We start from the raw sequence: 21,114 nt of genomic DNA on the forward strand, positions 1-21,114 counted from the left end.
GTATAATGTGGATGTAATGTACTACAAGAATCCTAGTGTTAGGTAAGTGAACCTTTAAGGGTACTGGGTATTGCCACACTGACAAATTGTATCCCTTTTTAAAAATTTTTTTTTTTAGATCAAGACAACTCAACTCACCTTTATTTCTACAGCGCATTATACAATATAGACTGCATCAATAAAATTTTTTTGGTAAAAGTCAAGCCCACGCACCATTTATGCTCTTCACGGAATCATTTAAGAAATTATGGAAAAAATAATATACATTTTTGGTGTGCCATTATATAACCTCCCCTTAAATGATGATTATGTCACTCATTGGCGTAGAAATCACTGCACATTCACTTCCTACCACAACAACTGATAGTAAAGAATGTAGTTTATGCAGGTTTCAGAAAAGAGAAGAAAATAAAATCATACATAGGCCTCCAAATAAACAATTAAATAAAGATCACTTAAATAGAATATAACTTTGCAGTATATACGCAGTAATATATAGGCTATGCATATGTAATTCATGTGCTGCCCTCTCTTAAGTCACAGTTTGGATGCTGTAGATGTAGTGGGAGGGAAACCCGGCTCTTGGGGCGCTGCGCGCTGATGATGCAAAAGCTCACAGAGCCACAAGTAGTTGATGGTTTAACCTTAAAACAAAAGGCATACCCAATGAGCGCACTTGAGCACCTCCCCAAAATCTTCTGATTACAAGCGCTGGATGTTTACAAATGCCGCGCGCGCATAAAGGCGACAGATGAGCAGAGCCGCTTCAGTATACCGGTACAAGAAAGGCATGGAGAAAGGCAGACCGGCGGATTTCACACTTTGTGGACGCGCAAAGGCAAAATTTTAGTGCAACCACATCCTGGAATATTCTTGCGTTCACATCTCGCTGTCTTTCTTATTTTGCGCTTTATAAATCAAACAGTTTTCTCGCGCACAAACATGTTTTTGTTGCTAAGGTCAGTTCTTCTTGTTAACGTGTTCTATGCTCAATGGGAAATTGTGAATTCAATGCAGAGTCAGTTGTGCGTGCCCGTCAGACTGGATCATGTCAAGAACAATTTAGTCAGTGCTGAAGACAACACGTTGCCAGTTGTATTCAAAATAAGTGCATTTGAACAAGATTTTGTACTCGAATTACAGCCTGACTCCAGCTTCATTGCTCCAGCTTTCTCGACGCACACCGACGCAACTGCTCAAAATTCCGCGCACAGTGAAGATCTGAGCCGGTGTTTTTACGCCGGTGAGGTGAATTCTGATCCCTATTCCTATGCAGCGCTCAGCTTGTGCAAGGGGCTGCAGGGCGCATTCGGTTACGATGGCTGGGAATATTTCATCAAGCCGGCTTTGAACGACACCGACTGGAACGGTGTGCATGCGCATCTCATCAGCCGCAGATCTAACGCCAATCTGAGTGGAAACTCCACGTCAAGATGCGGCGTGGACAGTGGTGTGACCCAAACCGTTGCACAGTCTTTGGCGAAGTTTAAGCACCTAAAGGAACAACACAAGACTAACGTCACTATGTCAGTTCTGAAAAACCGCTCGAAGAGATTTGTCTCCATTCCGCGTTATGTAGAGACATTAGTGGTGGCCGATGAATCCATGGCCAAATTCCACGGTGACGACCTCAAGCATTACGTGCTGACCTTAATGTCAGTGGCAGCTAAGCTTTACAAACACCCCACCATTCTTAACTCTATCAGCATCGTGGTTGTCAAGTTTATGGTGATTAACGAGGAAGAGAAAGGACCTAAGGTTTCCGGGAACGCGGCGATGACCCTGCGTAATTTCTGCACCTGGCAGAAGAAGCTGAACAAAAACAGCGACAAGCATGCGGAGTATTGGGATACGGCCATCCTATTCACAAAACAGGTAATGTGTTTCGTCAATAGGGGGCAGTATGAGAATCAACGAATCCTAGAATGATCCGGCTAATGTATCTTGTAGTAATTATATCAAGATGGCAGGCGACTTGAAACAAAACTGAACACCACACAGGCTGTTGCAATTTACGTACCCAATAATCAAACCAATTTAGACATGATTTATGATGACACTGTAATCACAGCTTTTAAGTCCAAAGGTGAACTGCATATGCATAAATATGGTGTTTTGATTGTGTTGTTTGTAAAACAAAATAAAACAAAAAAGCACATGCTTTTACTCTAACCTAAAAGTTTTTATCTGGGCACTGGTACATAAAGCGTGGTTAAACTCTGAAATATGTTTTGTATCTCGCAGAGTAATGGGCAGGCTGCAACAAGAGTGGCCTCTCCAGTTAACCTGCAGTTGCCACGGGCTTCCCATCATGTTTATAAGTGTTGTTAAGGTCATGGGTCAGGCCTGCCTTTGAGCTATTGCCCTGTATCGGCACTGCCAGTAGGAATGTGTACTCTGAATCAGCAAAGATACAACTCACGTATGCAGAATACTTAGCAGAGTGCTAAAATAATTTGCTTATTGATCTCATTGAACTTTTGGAGTGTTATTTTTAATTGATAGTGTTTTAAGTAGTATTAGCCATTATAAAGTTTTGAGATTGGATGTAGAACATCTAAACAGGCTAAACAGTGCAATCAGATCAGATGTAGAGTAATATGAAGTTTTGACAGGTTTGAGAAGATTCTTTTGGTGGTAAACAAATAGTGTGATCATTTGGAGGTAAAGGGATAGTTCTGAAGCCATATGATTGATTGATTGATTTTGTTTTGAATATAGTGCACTAGTTATATGGACCACTTCAATAATCTTTTTTTTTTTAATAGGCTCATTGAAAAAACAACCTTTATTCCTTTTTACACAAATTATGATTATTGGGACAAATTATGAATTAATAAAGACTTATTTTCACACGGTTCCTTTCACAATACGAGTGACCTCAAAACACTTTTACCATAGCACATGATTCGTAAACTAAAACATCCTGACATTTGCATCACAAGACCAGCTCCATATGACTTTGCTGATGTAGTAAACTTGCTAGGTGACCCACCTGGTACAGCCAGACTCATGTTCATCTGTTTAGATTAAAACTGAATACACTTTTAGTAGCACTCAGCGGACTTTGAAACTCTTTGAAAGTGTTACAAAACATACAAGAATCAATGTAATATCATTTTGCAGAAAAATCACTGGCACAGTTTTCCAGTAAACCTGGAATAGTCTTAAATTAAACTAAACCATACAATATTTTGAAATGACTGACTGGCTTTACTGGTTAGCAAATTTGTATAAAATTCTGTTTGTTAATTTTGGTAGCATCAACTTCCTTCAACTTGACATCTACCTGTCCTTATTTAACCTCACCGCAGAATAAATGGAGCGTTGTTTCAATTCATTTTGGTACTGTTATTAGCTGTTTGTCAGTGATATTGACCAGGGCAATATTAAGGAATGGCTGCACAAAGCTTAGCATTCAGTCCACAGTTTATGAATTTACTCGCACATAAACCCCTGCTTTGGACCGATTCACCCATGAACTCATTTTATGCTGTCAGCTGTTTTTTAGGAACACTCATATGTGTGAAAACTTTTCCAGCTCCAAAAATGCCAGATGAGCGCAACCATTGTATCTTCTTGTAATCTGCTGCAGTTACACATGACCTGAGCTGGACATCCAGACCAGTCATGTCTGCCTAGTCTGGATGACAGCTGTAGTGAATCATTCTGAGGAGAGTAAATGTTTTATTGTTTCTTCTCCAAAGGGAACTTATGAAGCATTTTAGCAAGAGAGCACAGTTACTCCCTACATTCTTCCACTTATTATGTTCATTACTCCCTGTGGACAGAGAGAGATTGTCGGGTTTCTCCATGGTCTTGGATGACTCAAGATGAGTTGGAGAGGGGCTAGACTTGTACATCTGCTAACTTATATAAAAGAAAAGTTTCCAACCTGAGTATGGTGTGATTATGCAAGTCTGCATAAATAATACAGTGAGAAAATGAATGAAATTACACATATAAATTGATGGACAAATGAATGAATGGATGGATGGATGATGATTGGTTAGATTAATTAATGGATAGATAAGTAAACTGTATAGAACATATACATTGAATGTACAGATATATTGCAGATATAAAAATGTAGATTCACATTGTTTACTTAGTTAATGCACTGCAACCTATCGTATTAAATAGCAAAAATAGGAATATTAGCGAACACAGACACGTTCTAATGCGCTAGTTGCTGTTTTCCATTCAGTTAAAATGAATGGGGATGGGAGCAGTAAAGCTTAAAAAGACATGAAAAGTAGCTCTTATGACTCATGCACTTCATTTCAAGTCTTCTTAAGACATGATAGCTTCGTGTAAGAAAAAGAAAAGTTGTTATTCACCTTCTGCACTGATAGACTTCATGAGAGAGAGAAGTACTGATTTGTGAACGAAACATTCTTTTGAGTCAGATCTTATCAATAAATCGGTTGATCAGGTTCACAAAGCAGGTTTTTAATAATGTGATCACAAATCAGATTGATCCAGTTCTTGACTTCATGAGGACTAGCATTTTGGACGGGCCCTCTCATAAAACTATTATATAACCTCAAATGACTTAAAATAAATTGTACTTTATGGTTCTTTTGCATCCTTGTTGAAGTTTTAAAGTGCCTTGTACTTTAACGGAAAAGTGTTACCAGTACATTTTTAGATTTTTCTTCTTTTGTGTTCAACTGAAGAAAAAAGTCAAATGGGTTTGGAAGAGCACGAGGGTGAGTAAATGATGACAGAACTATTTCTTTAAGCTGTTTATGTCAGCAAGGCCAATGTATACAAAAGAGGTAAAGGGAGTTTCATACAGGACTATGGGAGATACACTAATGGGAAGTGTCCAGTTTCGTGGGGAGCTTCCCCTAACCACAGTCCCAGCTGCGAGCGATCTGACTCTTTACCCCTCTTTCTCCTCCTACCCCCTTTCAGTCTGTTTCCCATTGCTAGTATTTAATGAGGGAGGGGCTGAGGGTGGTGAAGAGAAAGAAAAGCTAGAAAGATAGAGAGAGAAAACCTATGTGCCCGCAGTGTCCAGGCCCACCTGCTGCAGAGCTCCAATCCCAGCTGCAGCCTGAGAGTAAAACAGCATATCTTTCCATTCAGGTTGTTCAGTAATGACCTCATTTTCTGTCAAATGATGTAGTGGCATCAAAACCAGCAGTGGATTATTGTGGATATTTTTAATCACCAATTAAATATTATGGCAGCAAACATGTTTTTTAATAAGTACATTTGTTGCAAGAAACAAGAAAAGTCCCAAAATGAGTCACTGCTGGCCAATCATGCAAAAATGCAACAGTTCATTTTTAATAAAAACCAGAGCAAGAATTGTAACTAGGCCACTGTTGCAAGAGAGAGGCCAAGAGTCATGCTATGGCAACATGAAAAGTAACCATTACAACAGTGACACAAGATAAATTTACAAAGCTCTACATGCAACTGCAGCACAAGAACTACAGTTCACAGCATACGTGTGTATAGCATTAAGTTCATAGTATCAAAAATTCATGAACCTGCTTCAAAGAATCAAATGAACTACTGTTGTTAGCCGCCCAGAAAATATTGCTTCCTTTGGCGTTGAACAAGCTGATGTAATTTCATCTACTTTGTATCATAAAATTTGTGTACATTCGATATGCAAATTGCACATTCTATTGAGGGCTTATGTTTGGTTGTAAATATATGTATACTCATATACTTGACGTTTCATGTAGAGCATTACTGGTATTTTATAATGGATCCTTGTGTTATGTAATTTAGGTAATTGGGAACAGCAAGCCAGTTGAAAAGTTTGACTCAGCTGTTCATCACAGAGACAGAAAGGCGCATCTGCAGTTTATTTGCATTTTCTAAATACAGCCATTATCAAAGGCATTTGTTCTCTATCTCAGGCACTAATAAATAATGAAGGATTTGAGTTGAAAGCTTTTAAGAGTTATCCTTTAAGAGTCAAGCATTTACGGCACTTCACTTTTTTTAAATAAAAATATAGGACCCCCAACCACATCTACCTATCTCAGACACAACAACGAGTCTATAGCATTTATTTGCAAAATACTATATATCACTGCTAGTTCCAACAAAAGTTCCCTGCATCAAATCACATTTGCACAATTTGCCTTCTGAATATTTTCCTTGGCTGGCAAACTAAGTAACCAACAGCCTTGGGCTACATACTGTAGGCCCATCTCCTATTTTTATATAACAACATATTTGGTTTGAAAATGATCACTAGCTTGGGGCTTGTTGACTGCCAAGTGAGCTTGTTTTTTGCAGTTCATGTGGTTCTGAAGTTTGTCACATGGTACGATTCGAAATAAACGTTTTCATTGCGCTTGTTGGAACAGCATAAAATAACAAGATTGCAAAAACGTAATGCCTCAAATATTGTCGCAATCATTAGAAGAAACATCTAATTTTTTTAATACTGAAGAACTACAATGTAAATTGCTATGCGGCCTGTATTTAATTATGTGCTTGTTTGCACAGACACTCTGCTGGAAGTGTACATCTACCCGGGTGGCTAACCATATAACCACTACCGCCCCACAGGGGTAGTGTTAGATAGTTTATCAGAGAAAGTACAACAACGATATAGATAGAAAGTGCGAAGGAAGGCAAGAGTTAGTGAGAGAGGGAAAAAGAGAGAAATGCACATATGGAACAGTTTGGATTTTATAAAGGCATAATGAATGTCGTATGTTTGCAATGCTGGATGCCAATTGGGTCAGTGCTGCTTGTGGAGAGTATGGGCAAGTTTCCCCCCCTGTTTTGCAGAGGATAAAGAGATGTCTTGCCAAACATGGAGATTGGATAAAAAACAATGGATAGATAAGTTAACTGAAATTACTTGGAAGTCTGCTCTCATTGCTTATCTAACATTATCAGTGCACAGGACCATTAGCTAAACCAGAACCTGCAATGGTCTGATTCTGTTTCCTCCACCTGGCACAGGCAGATGGCTAGAATCCAAAAGACCCATACCATATTTTATTACCCAAGCATGTCATCAGGCACTTGGAGTCTGAACTCTGGGGGAGGGGGGTGAATAAGTGGGGAAAATTGTAAAATTAATTCACTGGGTACAAATGGAGTAATAAATTGATCAGATAACATAAATAGGTGCTGATAAATATTACATAGAAGAAAAAAAACATCAATCGCATCGCAAATTTTTTCTTCATATTCCATCCAACAATGTATCACATTTCAAATCCTGGTCACACAAGTAAACGTTTGTCAGGACAGGGTCCGGGTCTACAGTGTTTCTTATCTAATCAAATGTTTTATATGATCCCACTAAACAAAACTTGTGAACAAAATCATGCTGTTTCATTGTCCTTTTCATTCAAGTTTAGAAAACCTCCAAATTCTAATAATAAATTAAACTATTATTCTCACAGCTGAACTGATGGTGATATATGAATAAGACGCTGAGTTTGGGCCAAAAAGGAACTTTTCATGAAATTGTCCATGAATGTTTGTAATAGTTTCTGTATAGTAGTCTAGAAATTTCTGGACTACGTATGACCAATGTAACAACCTAAACACCATAGCTGTGAACAACCACAATTGTTCATGTTCTTTAGTAATCCAATCAGCAAACCATCTGCTTTCAGATTTGTTTGTGTATGTTTGTAATGAGCACTAATGTAAAGTTAAAAACCGTTGTGCATTAAGCAGCTGGTGTTAAGGCAGTGGTGACTAGAGTTATTTAGAAAGAGAGCTCACACCTTTCCTGTTGCATGCATTTGTGGCAAGAGATCATGTTGCCTTCATTTAATAAAAGCCTACATTTGGAAAATTTGGCAACATTGCTGTATTTTCATCCTGCGAGTGTAGAGTCAAGTCTCAGAGTGAGTCACATTTTGTCTAACGAAACTAAACTGAATTTACTGGTGGATGACTTTTTTACAGACTTTGTTTCGTTGTTTCATTAACTATTTATTTTGTCTTGGCAAAAAATATTATTGCAATTGTTATACGCACAAAATGATGTCTTAAGAATACACTCCCAACTAATATGTTTATGGCAGATGCCTGACTACTGGAAAGTGAATGTCAAGGCATCCATCATCAGAAGGTCTAAAAGACTAGGGAGGCTTTATGATTAGCCCCATGATGATTCTTGGGAGTTAGCAGCTGGATTCACATACATCAAGAAATGCAGAGAGAATGTGAGAACTAGGTCAAATTAAAAAGAGAGAGAGAGATGTAAAATATAAGAAACACTGTGTCCTTGTAGGCATGGACGTTTACTAAAACATCTTTTTGATGGATATGTATGAGTAACATGTCACACTGACTTGGAGCTTCATCCTAGACATCATGATTTATGCGTTCAAAGATGTCAGAGCCTTTGGGCTTCTGAGAGCAAAATGTGTTTTTGAGTGTTAAATGAGTTTTACTTTTAAATAACAGGAGTTGAACTGTCTCTCCTAAATGTGGTGAAGCTTCTGTTCCCTTTAAGTGTGTTGTGGCCAGAGAGAAACTCTACTTTTAATGCTAAGGTTACGAGCACAGTCAATGTTAGTCCTGTTTTTGGAATTGGTATAGGGTGTTGCACCATGGGATAAGGCTAACCAGCAAACCTGCTATTATGATGTTGATTCACTAAGGCTCAACAGATATTTTGAGCCAATCCATTTTAAACTGTGGTAACACAATATAGGTCAGTCGGAAATTCTTTTGGACTGAGATACTGCATTTTATACCAATAGAAATTAGAGCTATTTTGGGCATGTGAAATATTTCCATGTCAATTAAAAGCACATTCTTCTAGCTACCTATTTCCTATTTTTCACTCACTGTTTCTCACTCAATGCTAGTATGATTCTTCAGTTAATTTTACTGGCATATCTGTGATGCCCTTTTAATTATTATTATTATTATCATTAATAATATATAACTTTACACCAGGATTAATGTGCCAGTGATTAAAACCAAACACCATTGTTTGGTTTTAATCACCAATTTAAATATTAGCTAAATATTCAACTGTAAATTTCATCTAAATAATTTTGTTTCAGAAAAATTTAAATTACACTTACCTTTTTATGGGTTAAATATGATAAAATGTCATTTGTACTAACATTGACTTGTAATTACAAAACCAATCCTGGTAACACTTTAGATTAAGGAACACATTTTCACAAATGCAGAATATGTGCTTTATAAGTTCTAATAAACAGCCAATATGCTAGTAATATGTATGCTAATAAGCTACTAGTTAATAGTGAGAATTGGTCCTTAAAATAAGGTGTTACCCAAATCTTCATCTAAAATGTTAAAAAATTTAGATAAGATTGATGACCACAATTTGTTTATGTTCTACGGATCTAGGATCTGTGTGGAGCCTCAACATGTGACACACTGGGTATGGCAGATGTTGGCACCATGTGTGATCCCAAGAGAAGTTGTTCTGTGATTGAAGATGATGGGTTGCCATCTGCCTTCACTACTGCCCATGAGCTTGGTAAGTGTAAACAGATGTATAAAGCACAACTGTAGGGTTCTGGCAGTTAAAATCCTATTCATTTTCTCCATTGAGAAATTGATTTTTAACGACAAAATGTAAACCTTTCAAGAGAGACCTACTGTACAGTACCATGAGCTACAAGATTGTTAAACAATGATGTATGCTTCTGTAGAAGCCACAAGTCAGCATGACTGACTTCAATTAAAAAAAAAAATATATAGTTCAAGGAACACTCCACTATTTTTGAAAATAGGCTCATTTTCCAACTCCCCTAGAGTTAAACAGTTGAGTTTTACCGTTTTCAAATCCATTCAGCCGATCTCCGGGTCTGGCGGTAGCACTTTTAGCTGCAGCTTAGCATAGATCATTGAATCTGATTAGACCGTTAGCATCTCACTCAAAAATGACCAAAGAGTTTCGATATTTTTCCTATTTAAAACTTGACTCTTCTGTAGTTACATCGTGTACCAAGACTGACGGAAAATGAAAAGTTGCGATTTTCTAGGCCGATATGGCTAGGAACTATACTCTCATTCTGGCGTAATAATCAAGGAACTTTGCTGTCGAACAATGGGTGCAGCAGGCGCAATGATATTACGCAGCGCCTGAAAATAGTCCCCAGCACGCTCCTTGTGCAAGCAGGTGGTCACGTTGGTTATGTTGACGGAAGTTAGCCTATTTTCAGGCGCTGCGTAATATCATTGCGCCTGCTGCACCCATGGTACGGCAACAAAGTAAAATGAAGTGAACAAAGGATCAACAAGTTCTTAATGATGTGGTCTGGAACTTCATTAACAATAAAGTTCATCTACTCTTTCCTAATGTTGGTATCAGAAGGAGGGCAAAGCAAAAACTGTTTCCACAACTTGGCACTGCACAGCTTGTCTTCGGAGCAATCATTAGCGTTTGATTTCTGCATAGACCCGCGTTTGCCTCTCTCATTATTTACACTACATGTGCGAATCGCTGGGCGGGACTATACAGGCAGTTATGTAGAAGCAGGCGTTGATCTTCTTCTGCGGAGGCGGTGCTTATCCACACTATTACATCATAGAGTGGCACATTCCTCAACTTGTGATTTTGACAGACTGGTTTCAATATAAACTGTTTTTAGACTAACGAGAAAGTTTTGAGTTCTGAAACCTACAGGATGTTTTCATAGTGCAATGACCTCTTATATGTCAAAAGATCAAGGGAATTTTGGTTTCTCAGTTCATGACCTCTTTAAAATACTGATTTAGTACATTGCACATTGAATATCACTGACTAACACTAACCACAGTTTCTCCTAAACTTGCATTCATATTATCAATCTCAGTACAACCATGATGCTCCAATAACAAGCCTATTGCATCGTCCTTTATTATATTTGGTGGTGCTGAACTCTCCTAACTGAATGCTTGCCAACCCTACTCAATATGTGGGTCTAGAACCAGTAATTGCAGCATCCAAAACCTTTTGGAGGATCTCCACAACATTGTCCCAGAGATAATGTTCATTGAGTTCAGATTAGCTCAGTGGAGCAGCTGAGGAAAGATAAGCTCTATTGAAGTGGCTTGTTTCCCTGTAGGAAACCTCAGGCGGATTTGCAAAGGTTTCCTCTCAAGGCCAGGGAGGAAATGTGGGGAGATGTTGGAGGTATTGTAGAAGTGACTCAGCATAGCTGTGGTCCAACTGCTGACAGGAAAATTGTATTGTAATGATTGGTGTTTTAAAAGGCAAAAATCTAAATTTACATTTGGATAATTTCTAGAGATGGTTCATTTACATCAGTGTAAAGTGCTGACACACATTGCATTTTATTTTTTGTATTTTTTTCCCCTCTTGTGTTCTCACTCCTTTCTCCTCTCCTTCACCGCTACAGGACATGTCTTCAATATGCCACACGATAATGTTAAGGCATGTGAGGAAGTGTTTGGCAAGCTGCAGGACAATCACATGATGTCTCCCACTCTGATCCGGATCAACCGCACCAGTCCCTGGTCACCATGCAGTGCTGCCATTATCACTGACTACCTGGACAGTGGACACGGTAAGTAAAAGAAAGTGATACTGTGCATTTCCTATAGACCTGCACTTAATATGTTACGTTTCAGGGGTCTGAGAGTGGTTTGCATGAATTTTGACAATATGTGAAAGCTCCAAATTAACTTTAAAGTGAAACATTTAAATGAATGATACATTTATAATGTTTTACATACATTAATAAAATTCAAATAAATGCTGTTCTTTAGAAATGTCTATTAATCAAAGAATTCTGAAAAAAATGGATCACAGTTTCAGCAAAAATATTACACAGCACAGCTGTTTCTTGAGTGTTTCTTGAGTGCCAAATCAGCATATCAAAATGATTTCTGAAGGATCATGTGACACTGAAGACTGAAGTAACTTCTGGTTAAAATTAAGCTTTGATCACAGCAATAAATTACTTTTTAAAATATATGAAAATAGAAAACAGTTATTTTAAGTTGTAATACTATTTCACTGAATTTACTGTATCTTAATAAACAAATATTGTAGGGCATAAGAGACTTCTTTCAAAAACAAACAAAACTGGTCCCTTTTGAATCGTAGTGTATATGAGCGTGCTCAGGGCTAATAGAGCGATGGGTGAGCCTGGGTTTAACATCTCAGTGTTGGTGCTTTCTGAAAAGCTGTCTTCAAAGAAATAGACATCCCAAGGTCAGCCTACGTTACAGCTTGCAGATCTAAATTTTTGTTGAAACAGTGTGGCGACTGACGTAACTGTTTGACTGGAGTGTTTCTGTGAAGGTTTACAGTGGGGTCACTGGAGGAATCAGAACCCCTCTCAGGGCTGATATTTGCCCTCTGTAGATGAAGACATATGTATATATATACACTTACATTTCTGATAGACAAATATCTAAAGCAAATATATCATGCACACACTCCAGTCAAACTTAATTTTTTTACTGCATAAAACCATACTTACTGTATATTTTAATAAAGAATTACAGGTAAATTGAGTGTAAACAAAAGTCTCTAAAGTGCTGTAAATACAATTTCATAAAACTGTGTGTAACATTCTCTTATTATTTGACATCTTTGCAGGCGATTGTCTGCTGGATCAACCTCAGAAACCGTTAGCTCTTCCAGAGGTGCTCCCAGGTGCATCGTATGGTTTAGAGCGGCAGTGTGAGCTTGCCTTCGGTGCCGGCTCAAAGCCGTGCCCGTTCATGCAGGCACCATGTCAGCGCTTGTGGTGCACAGGAAAGACCCGCGGGCAACTGGTGTGCCAGACAAGACACTTTCCATGGGCAGACGGAACCAGCTGCGGGAACGGTCAGCTCTGCATGAGAGGCACATGCATGGACAAACAGGAGATCACCAAAACTAAGGTACCTTCATACATCTACAGTATTCCAAATACTTGGATGGATGGATGGACACTAAATATACAAACTTTCACTGCTGTTTTGATCATGCTCACTTGCAGAATTTAGAATTTTAGAAAAGAGGATTTAAACTTTTGTTGAATGAACACATTGAACACATTTTGAAATAACTCTCACTGTAGTGTGAAAGATATCATGTGACCACAACAGAGATTTGACATACCGATGTCAGCCTATTAAACGTACTGCACTTGACCTGTTACTTGGTTTATTTGCCCTGTTGCTTAGCGATCTTGCACATGACCTGTGAACGTGTTCTTGGTGGCCAAGTCATTTGGGATTTAGAAGTAAAATAGAGCTTGTAAAAGGATGTTCAATGTTCAAAGGTCAAGTGAGTTGTGACAACCCCCTCTCCCTGTTTCTTCTGTATTAGGTGGATGGCAGATGGGGTAAATGGGGACCGTTTGGTACCTGCTCCAGAACTTGTGGAGGTGGAGTGCAGCTTTCAAAGAGAGAGTGTGACAACCCTGTGCCAGTCAATGGCGGCAAATACTGCCAGGGAGTGAGGGTCAAATACCGGTCCTGCAACCTCTCCCCATGCCCTGAAACAGGTTTAAATGTTTTCTGTCTACACATAATCAGCATCAGTGTAAAAAAAAGTCAAGTAAACAAGGATAATTTTATTATTTGGATTTAATTTATGCTTTTCTGCATTGCATATGGAATAAAATAAGAATTTCAAGAATGTGCGCCACTTACATCTGCCTCATTGTCACTTTAGGCAAGAGCTACCGTGAGGAGCAGTGTGAAGCTTACAATGGGTTTAGCCTGAACACTAACCGGCTCACCCCCTCTGTGGTGTGGGTGCCCAAATATTCTGGTGTTTCGGCTAAAGATACATGCAAGTTGATCTGCAGGGCAAATGGAACAGGCTACTTCCACGTTCTTGCACCTAAGGTGAGCAATTAACATGTTTAAAACCATCTCAATTAGAAATAAAAAACAAAAAAACTAAATGTGGATTTAAGGCATCAAAAATATATATAATTATATATATAATATATATATGATTTTAATATCAATTTCATCAGTTCATGCAGTGGAAAATATGAGTAATAAAATAATAGGGCCTATTTATTATACCTAGTAGGGGTGGGCAATATGACCAAAATCTTATATCACGATATGAGTAATTTTATTTCATGGTAACGGTATATATCACAATATAGTTATTTTTGCTTAAAATAAGGTCTTTATGATATCAAAATGTTATCATTCTTGTCACAAAAAACTAGCAAATAAATAAATAAGAAATGCTACATACATTGTATAAAGTAATCAAATGTTTAAACACTGCATATTCTTCACTGTGTAAATTAAATATATATTTCTTATTATTAAAGTTATTTAGCGTATTAAAGTGATTTAGCAAGAGCAGTGAGAGATTTTCTCTCTTTTGTTGTTTGATTACCATGAGTGACAGACAGCAGGAATATTAGACTTCTGTCACTTTAAGAGCTGCCCGGATCCAATATACTGTTACACATGTGTTTTCTTTCTCAGCTGTTTGCTTTTACTTAAGACCTAAATTACTGTGTTTACAAGGATAATTGCAAAGACGGGCATTTTGACACGTACAAATGTGTGTGTATTTAACCTTTCAAGGCCTATAGAGCGGCAAAAATAACTCTAAGTGCGTGCCTCTCTGACAGTGCTCAGAAACAGTCTCTTAGTGTGCATATAGTGAAATGAATTCTCTTTTGCTGCTGATTGCATTTTACTGGCTTAAAATCACTTGTTTTTAAACCACAATGCTTAAAAGCGCGGGCAAACAATAAGTGACCATGTATCATAGCAACGTCAAATTTCTACCGGTTAAACGTGTCGGTTATAGTTTACTATATTAGTTAATAATACATATATAAACTAAGGTTCACATGAATTCTTTTACTGGAAATTATGAAGCTTGAGGACTTTATGGGGGATGCGGGGAATATAACCTGTCAGTGAGTCTGGGAGTCTCACTAAACATAAAGTGAACTGAACACACCTTAACACCATAAAATACATTTGCAATAATTTGGTACATGAAAGACTGCATGCAATATCAGAACAGTTATGAGTTATTAAACCTTCATCTAAGAATTTATTGAAAGGAAAAGTATCATTAAATTAAAACCATATATTACTATAGGCATGTAAGAGGAGAAAGGCCTGGTGAGCATACCTGCTGTTTGGTGGCTGCTTTACACTTACGACAGATTTCACTACAGGCAGAGTTGAGTGGTCAGGAAGAACAGATGAAAGTGAGAGAGAAGATAAGGAAGGTGAAAGGGCCTAACTTTGTGAGATACTGTTGTGCAGAGTGAAACTGTACAGACGCAACAGTTACGTCAAGGCTAGAGGTATGTTTATGAGACCGGGATTTGACACTGAAGAAACTATTCAGCGCTTGAACTCTTAAAGAGACAGAATGAACTCTCATCTGCTAAAGACATGTTTTGCCAAAGGCAAAAAATAAAGGAATAATTAAACAATACCAAAGACTAGACTGTACATTAATTGAGTAAGCCCCATTACTAATTTGAAGGTATAGCTCATCCAAAACAAATGAGCAACAGAATCGTGACAGAAATAGCTTAATAGTAGACATGCTAGACTCATTTGTTTCAATGCACCCCCACACGTATTGTCATAGCTAGAAATCAGCCTGTTGTGCAAAGCTGCTCTAAAACTGAGCAATGGGAACCATTAAAGGGATTTATCTATAATGTACATTTTCAATTACAAATAAAAAAGAAATGTAATTTATGTATTTAAATCATCAGTACATGAAACATTGTTTTGCAAAGAAAAGAAATGGTTGTACAAGAATTGCCCTATATTTTTTTTGTCACCATTATGCTTATCCACAATATAATTGACATGCAAATCATTTTTCTCTGCTTTTTTATAGGTTGTTGATGGTACACCATGTTCTCCTGACTCCTCATCAGTCTGTGTCCAAGGCAAATGCATCAAGGCAGGCTGTGATGGAAAACTGGGATCCAACAAGAAGTTTAACAAGTGTGGAGTCTGTGGAGGAGAAAATAAGAACTGCAAGAAGGTCTCAGGCCTTTTCACCAAGCCGATGTGAGTGAAGTTGGGTCACACAAATAATCTTAAAATAATTCATGCACTGATTATTAATCGCATTTTTTTGGTAAGCCTGGGTATCAATACAGATTTCCTGATTTGATTGGATTCTGATTTTGATTAGATTTGATTATCTACGCTATTTTTATTTAATTTTTTGGTTATGATGTCCTTTATACTTATATATCTAAAATATACAGGTAAGTGTTTGAGAATGGTTTAGATTCACTAAATAATTGGTTCATAAGTGTGAATTGTTTGTCAGTTGTACTACACTGCCTTTCTGTATGTTTTTCTTTCACTAAAAAGAACTGGTTCATAAGAGTCATTTTTTGTGAATCAGACATTTCTTGCCATTATTTTTGGATATGCCGTCACAAACTCACATTCTTAGTATTTCTTTTTGGATTGGTCAACTGACGTACTAAGAGAGAGAAGAATATCCCAAAACCATTCTAATACTTCTTCTGACCTTTCTCTTCTCAGGCATGGTTACAATTTTGTGGTCATGCTCCCTGTGGGAGCCTCTAATGTCGACATCAGGCAGCGTGGCTACAAGGGCATCGTGAGTGATGACAACTATCTTGCCGTCAAGAACAGCCAGGGCAAGTACCTGCTGAATGGAAACTATGTGGTTTCAGCCATGGAGAAGGATATTCTTGTGAAAGGAAGTCTGCTCCGCTACAGTGGAACAGTTGGCTCCTCAGAAACTCTTCAGGCTGTGAAGCCTCTGGGAGAAGCCCTGGTAATTGAAGTGCTATCTGTAGGCCAGATGACACCTCCACGTATACGCTATTCTTTCTACTTGCCACGGGTGAGCAAAGATGCCAAGGTGCAAAAGAAAGAAGAAAAGGCACGTGCTGAAAACAGTGTTCTTAGGGAAGAGGGCGGAATCAGTAAAAGTGGAAAAGAGGCAGATCATCTTAAGGACACAATCTCATCATCGTATGTCAAAGATATTCCACCAAAACCAGGAAAGTGGGTGGCAGCCGAGTGGGACGTGTGCTCGGTTACTTGCGGTAATGGGCTCCAGAGGAGGATGGTGCAGTGTCTCGGGGGAGATGGTGGGCCTGGAATGGACTGTGAGCCTGCCCAAAAACCCAGTGCTATTCAGGCGTGTGGAGACCCTTGCCCCATGTGGGAGGTGGGCGACTGGTCCCCCTGCTCCAAGACCTGTGGGAAGGGCTTCAAACGGCGCCTGATTCGCTGCGTTACAAATGTAGGAAAGCTGCTTCCCAGGGAGAAGTGTGCAGAGAAAAAGAAGCCACAGGAACTGGACTTCTGTTCATTAGCCCCTTGTAAATAATCCACCCCTCCATTTAATATTTCTCTACATGGACCTTCTATTTTGTCAAATTGCATATTCAGCAGAGAAAAGTACAAAGAAAAAAGACTATAAGTATATATTTTTTCATCTGTTTGACAATGGGGAAAAATGGACAGCTGTGGAAAAAAATGACTGATAAAAGACAGACAATTGAGGTTGTGAGATAAACAGGCTTGAACACAAATGCAAATAATACTCTACCTCTAATTCTAACCAAATCCATCACCTGTAAATCATCCAGATGAGACCAAATTCAAAATCATGCCTGATGTCATTAAAATTTGTTGGTATTAATATGTACATTTTTTGTATGTTTGAATATATACGATATAGATGTATTGACAGCACCTAAAACATAAAAGTATTGAAGTATGTTCTGCATTTAAAACAAAAATGTTCTTTAATTCTTTATATAATTTTTTATATATTAGAAATATATTTGTATAGTTATTATAATCTAATCCCACCTCTACTCTAAAGCTAACCACTTCTCATCAATGCAAAATATAACAGGCAATTTTTACCACATTATACCATTTTATAGACTTTTTGTCGTTAATTTTACTGTAATGTTAAATTAAGTGAAAAAGCATGACAAAGAACATATTAATTTAATTAATTAAATGCAGTAAAATCAATGTATTCAATATTCTATAAATCAAAAAGGATTTTTAAACATTTGTATGCCTATAAATCATTTATATGTAAAATGTTTCCATTTTAGATGCTGTTAATATGTCAATAATGTACGTCTATGCAAGCATATGAAAATGTATATGATAGAACCACACTCTACGAATACCTGTGATTACTAATGAGAACACTCTGAACATTGCTATCCAAGTCCAAAACAACAGTGTAATTATTAAGCCTAAACTGCACAAATCCATTGCTTTTAACTGAATGGATGATCTTTTATTTTTTCCTGCAGACATCAGTGTAAACATCTGTGTGAGCAATTGATGTTTGAAATGGCCATTAATGAATGTGTGCGGTGGAGGCCAAACTAAATACTGATATAGTCCATCTGGGTTAACAGAAACATTCCACAGGGTATATAATAAACTAGCTCACAAATGCCCTTGTACTGGCTGCAATCTACCCTTTGATACCCTCTTTTCTTCAAAACTCAGAGCTGTGGAGAAAATTAACTTGGAAGTGATTCATTATTAACCAAAACTTAAGATCCAAGAATGAGACTGGAGTATTTGTAATAGAGGTTAAAAAATTTGGTTTACTGGTTTACTAGTTTTTACATTTTCTTCACATTGCTTAAGGACTGAGCGGAAGCACAGGCTACATTTCTATCAGCACATTTTCTGTGTCAACAAACAGGCCTAAATATTAGCATTTTTTCACAAATAGAGCGAGGAAGCCGGTTCCCAAAGCTTTACGTCATGCAAATAAATGAAGTCATCTGTGTAGAAATGTAACTGGAAGTCTTCTAACTACTTACCACATGGCCTTTCGTGCAATGCAGCGATCCACCTTTACCACTGCAATATGACATGCAGTAACTCAGAGGGGCCATTTTGACAAAGTACAGATCATGGAAATGTTTAAGTCTTTGCCGATGTATTAGCCCCCTAAAACAAAAACAGCAAGGAGAAAGCCTTATGTACACAAGGCCTGTGTATTATCAGTACGTGTGTGTTAGCATGTTAGCCATCTGTCCCTAAACTCTTTTTGCATGTCCATTCATCTCCTTAAAGTCACTGTTATTTAGCTTAGCAGACCTAACTTTTTTTCTTTTCTGGCCAGCATATTTCCTGCTTTCAGCCATGTTCTGTACTGCCAAACACATTCCCTCCTCATCCAGCTTTCAACCAGAACCCTTTTTTTATTTGTTGTAATGCTGTTTATCTCCTCTCCTCTACCTACCACTGAGCCAGAGGTGCAGCTGCTATAATCATACCCTGTCTGGTACAGTTGCCATTTTAACTAAGTTATTACTATTACAATGAATTTTAAGAACTGGTGGCTGGTGGCACAAGGTTGTACAGTGTCGTGCCCTGTGCTTTAGTGGCAAGTCGTTCTTTGTACACAGTAAGTGAAAATCCCTGTAATACGCTAAACATGTTACGTTGATGATCAAGGTTCTTCAGAGTGACCGTATCGTCCATCTAAAAGATGGTTTCTGTATTACTTTAATGCATATTTTACTTTTGCGCTTTTGTACAGCAAAAGATTTCAATGTCCTGCATGGGCTTGTATACCATGTATACATCCATCTGGCTGTGCACAAACAAGTCATGTAAATACCTATTATGTCTTGTTATACATTAATATTTTTTCTTGTCATGCTTCAAGGTATTTATTCCAAATAAAACATGTAGAAATATTTTGTAGCCCTTGTTATTTTTGCTGTTGTTTTTTGTATTAATAATTGTCTCAAAAGTCTCGTTTGACTCAATTGCTAACTTAGCTTGACAATAAGGATGTCTGCATGCAGGAAAAAAAAAGGAATATTTTCAAACTCCTGAGACAATGAAAGGAGAGAAAGATGGAAAAAAGAGGTAATATTTCAAGCTGTTGAATGTAACAGCTGCACACTTGCCATCTAGGGCCATTTAAGGCAGTCTGACCTCGATCGGATGAGTATATAACTTGGAGAGTGATATCATGGCTGTGCATTGTGGGTAGTGAGACAGACTAGTGCTATTACATCAAGCAGAAAGCATTGTTCTGTCAGGGGCCAAAACAGTCTGATTTCAACTGACCTACATAAGGACCAGCATGGACTACAAAACAAGACTAAACAACAATGCTTGTATACCATGTATACATCCATCTGGCTGTGCACAAACAAGTCATGTAAATACCTATTATGTCTTGTTATACATTAATATTTTTTCTTGTCATGCTTCAAGGTATTTATTCCAAATAAAACATGTAGAAATATTTTGTAGCCCTTGTTATTTTTGCTGTTGTTTTTTGTATTAATAATTGTCTCAAAAGTCTCGTTTGACTCAATTGCTAACTTAGCTTGACAATAAGGATGTCTGCATGCAGGAAAAAAAAAGGAATATTTTCAAACTCCTGAGACAATGAAAGGAGAGAAAGATGGAAAAAAGAGGTAATATTTCAAGCTGTTGAATGTAACAGCTGCACACTTGCCATCTAGGGCCATTTAAGGCAGTCTGACCTCGATCGGATGAGTATATAACTTGGAGAGTGATATCATGGCTGTGCATTGTGGGTAGTGAGACAGACTAGTGCTATTACATCAAGCAGAAAGCATTGTTCTGTCAGGGGCCAAAACAGTCTGATTTCAACTGACCTACATAAGGACCAGCATGGACTACAAAACAAGACTAAACAACAATGAAAGAGTTTTTAGCCTGTTTCTTCCTTGCTCTAAGTTTTACCTTCTTTTACCTTTGTTGAATCCTGATATGAAACACTGTTTGAAGTCCTCTCTTGAAATATGCTGGTATCTCTTTGAATGCTCTGCTCATCTTTTAACACCAGTTTTTGTTTTTTACAACTTGTGGGGAAGGGTGTAGTTTTTCACTGTTTGTCAATATTCCACCATAACCACCCTCTTTTGCTCCCTGATGTTACGTATCATTAACAGACAAGAAAAGGAAATATAGGCTTCATAGTACAACACTGTCTTAAAGGGGTCCTATTATGCTTTTTCACTTTCTCAACTTTAGTTAGTCTGTAATGTTGCTGTTTGAGCATAATGGGTTTAAACCGCGCTGATATTGATTTGATTTTGACGCAATACTTACACTGAAGCTCACAGGCGGCTATGGTAAGGGTCATGACATTTCCCGACCAGGCACCGAGTGCTGCCAATCACAACACACACTGGCCCAGCT

At 37.9% G+C, this 21,114-nt stretch overlaps 1 protein-coding gene across 1 annotated transcript; it reads left to right on the top strand.

Annotated features, from left to right (window-relative positions):
- Positions 1-695: 695 nt before the first annotated feature.
- On the top strand, positions 696-17,723 carry LOC107717868 (A disintegrin and metalloproteinase with thrombospondin motifs 15-like). Its single transcript, XM_016524747.1, has 8 exons — positions 696-1,875; positions 9,334-9,466; positions 11,334-11,501; positions 12,542-12,828; positions 13,259-13,436; positions 13,607-13,782; positions 15,782-15,957; positions 16,447-17,723. The coding sequence occupies exons 1-8, from the start codon at positions 943-945 to the stop codon at positions 17,264-17,266; spliced, it is 2,871 nt and encodes a 956-aa protein (XP_016380233.1). The 5' UTR covers positions 696-942; the 3' UTR covers positions 17,267-17,723.
- Positions 17,724-21,114: the final 3,391 nt, after the last annotated feature.

Source organism: Sinocyclocheilus rhinocerous, unplaced genomic scaffold (assembly GCF_001515625.1).
Source record: "Sinocyclocheilus rhinocerous isolate Xijiao unplaced genomic scaffold, SAMN03320098_v1.1 scaffold1384, whole genome shotgun sequence".
Lineage (NCBI taxonomy): Eukaryota > Metazoa > Chordata > Actinopteri > Cypriniformes > Cyprinidae > Sinocyclocheilus > Sinocyclocheilus rhinocerous.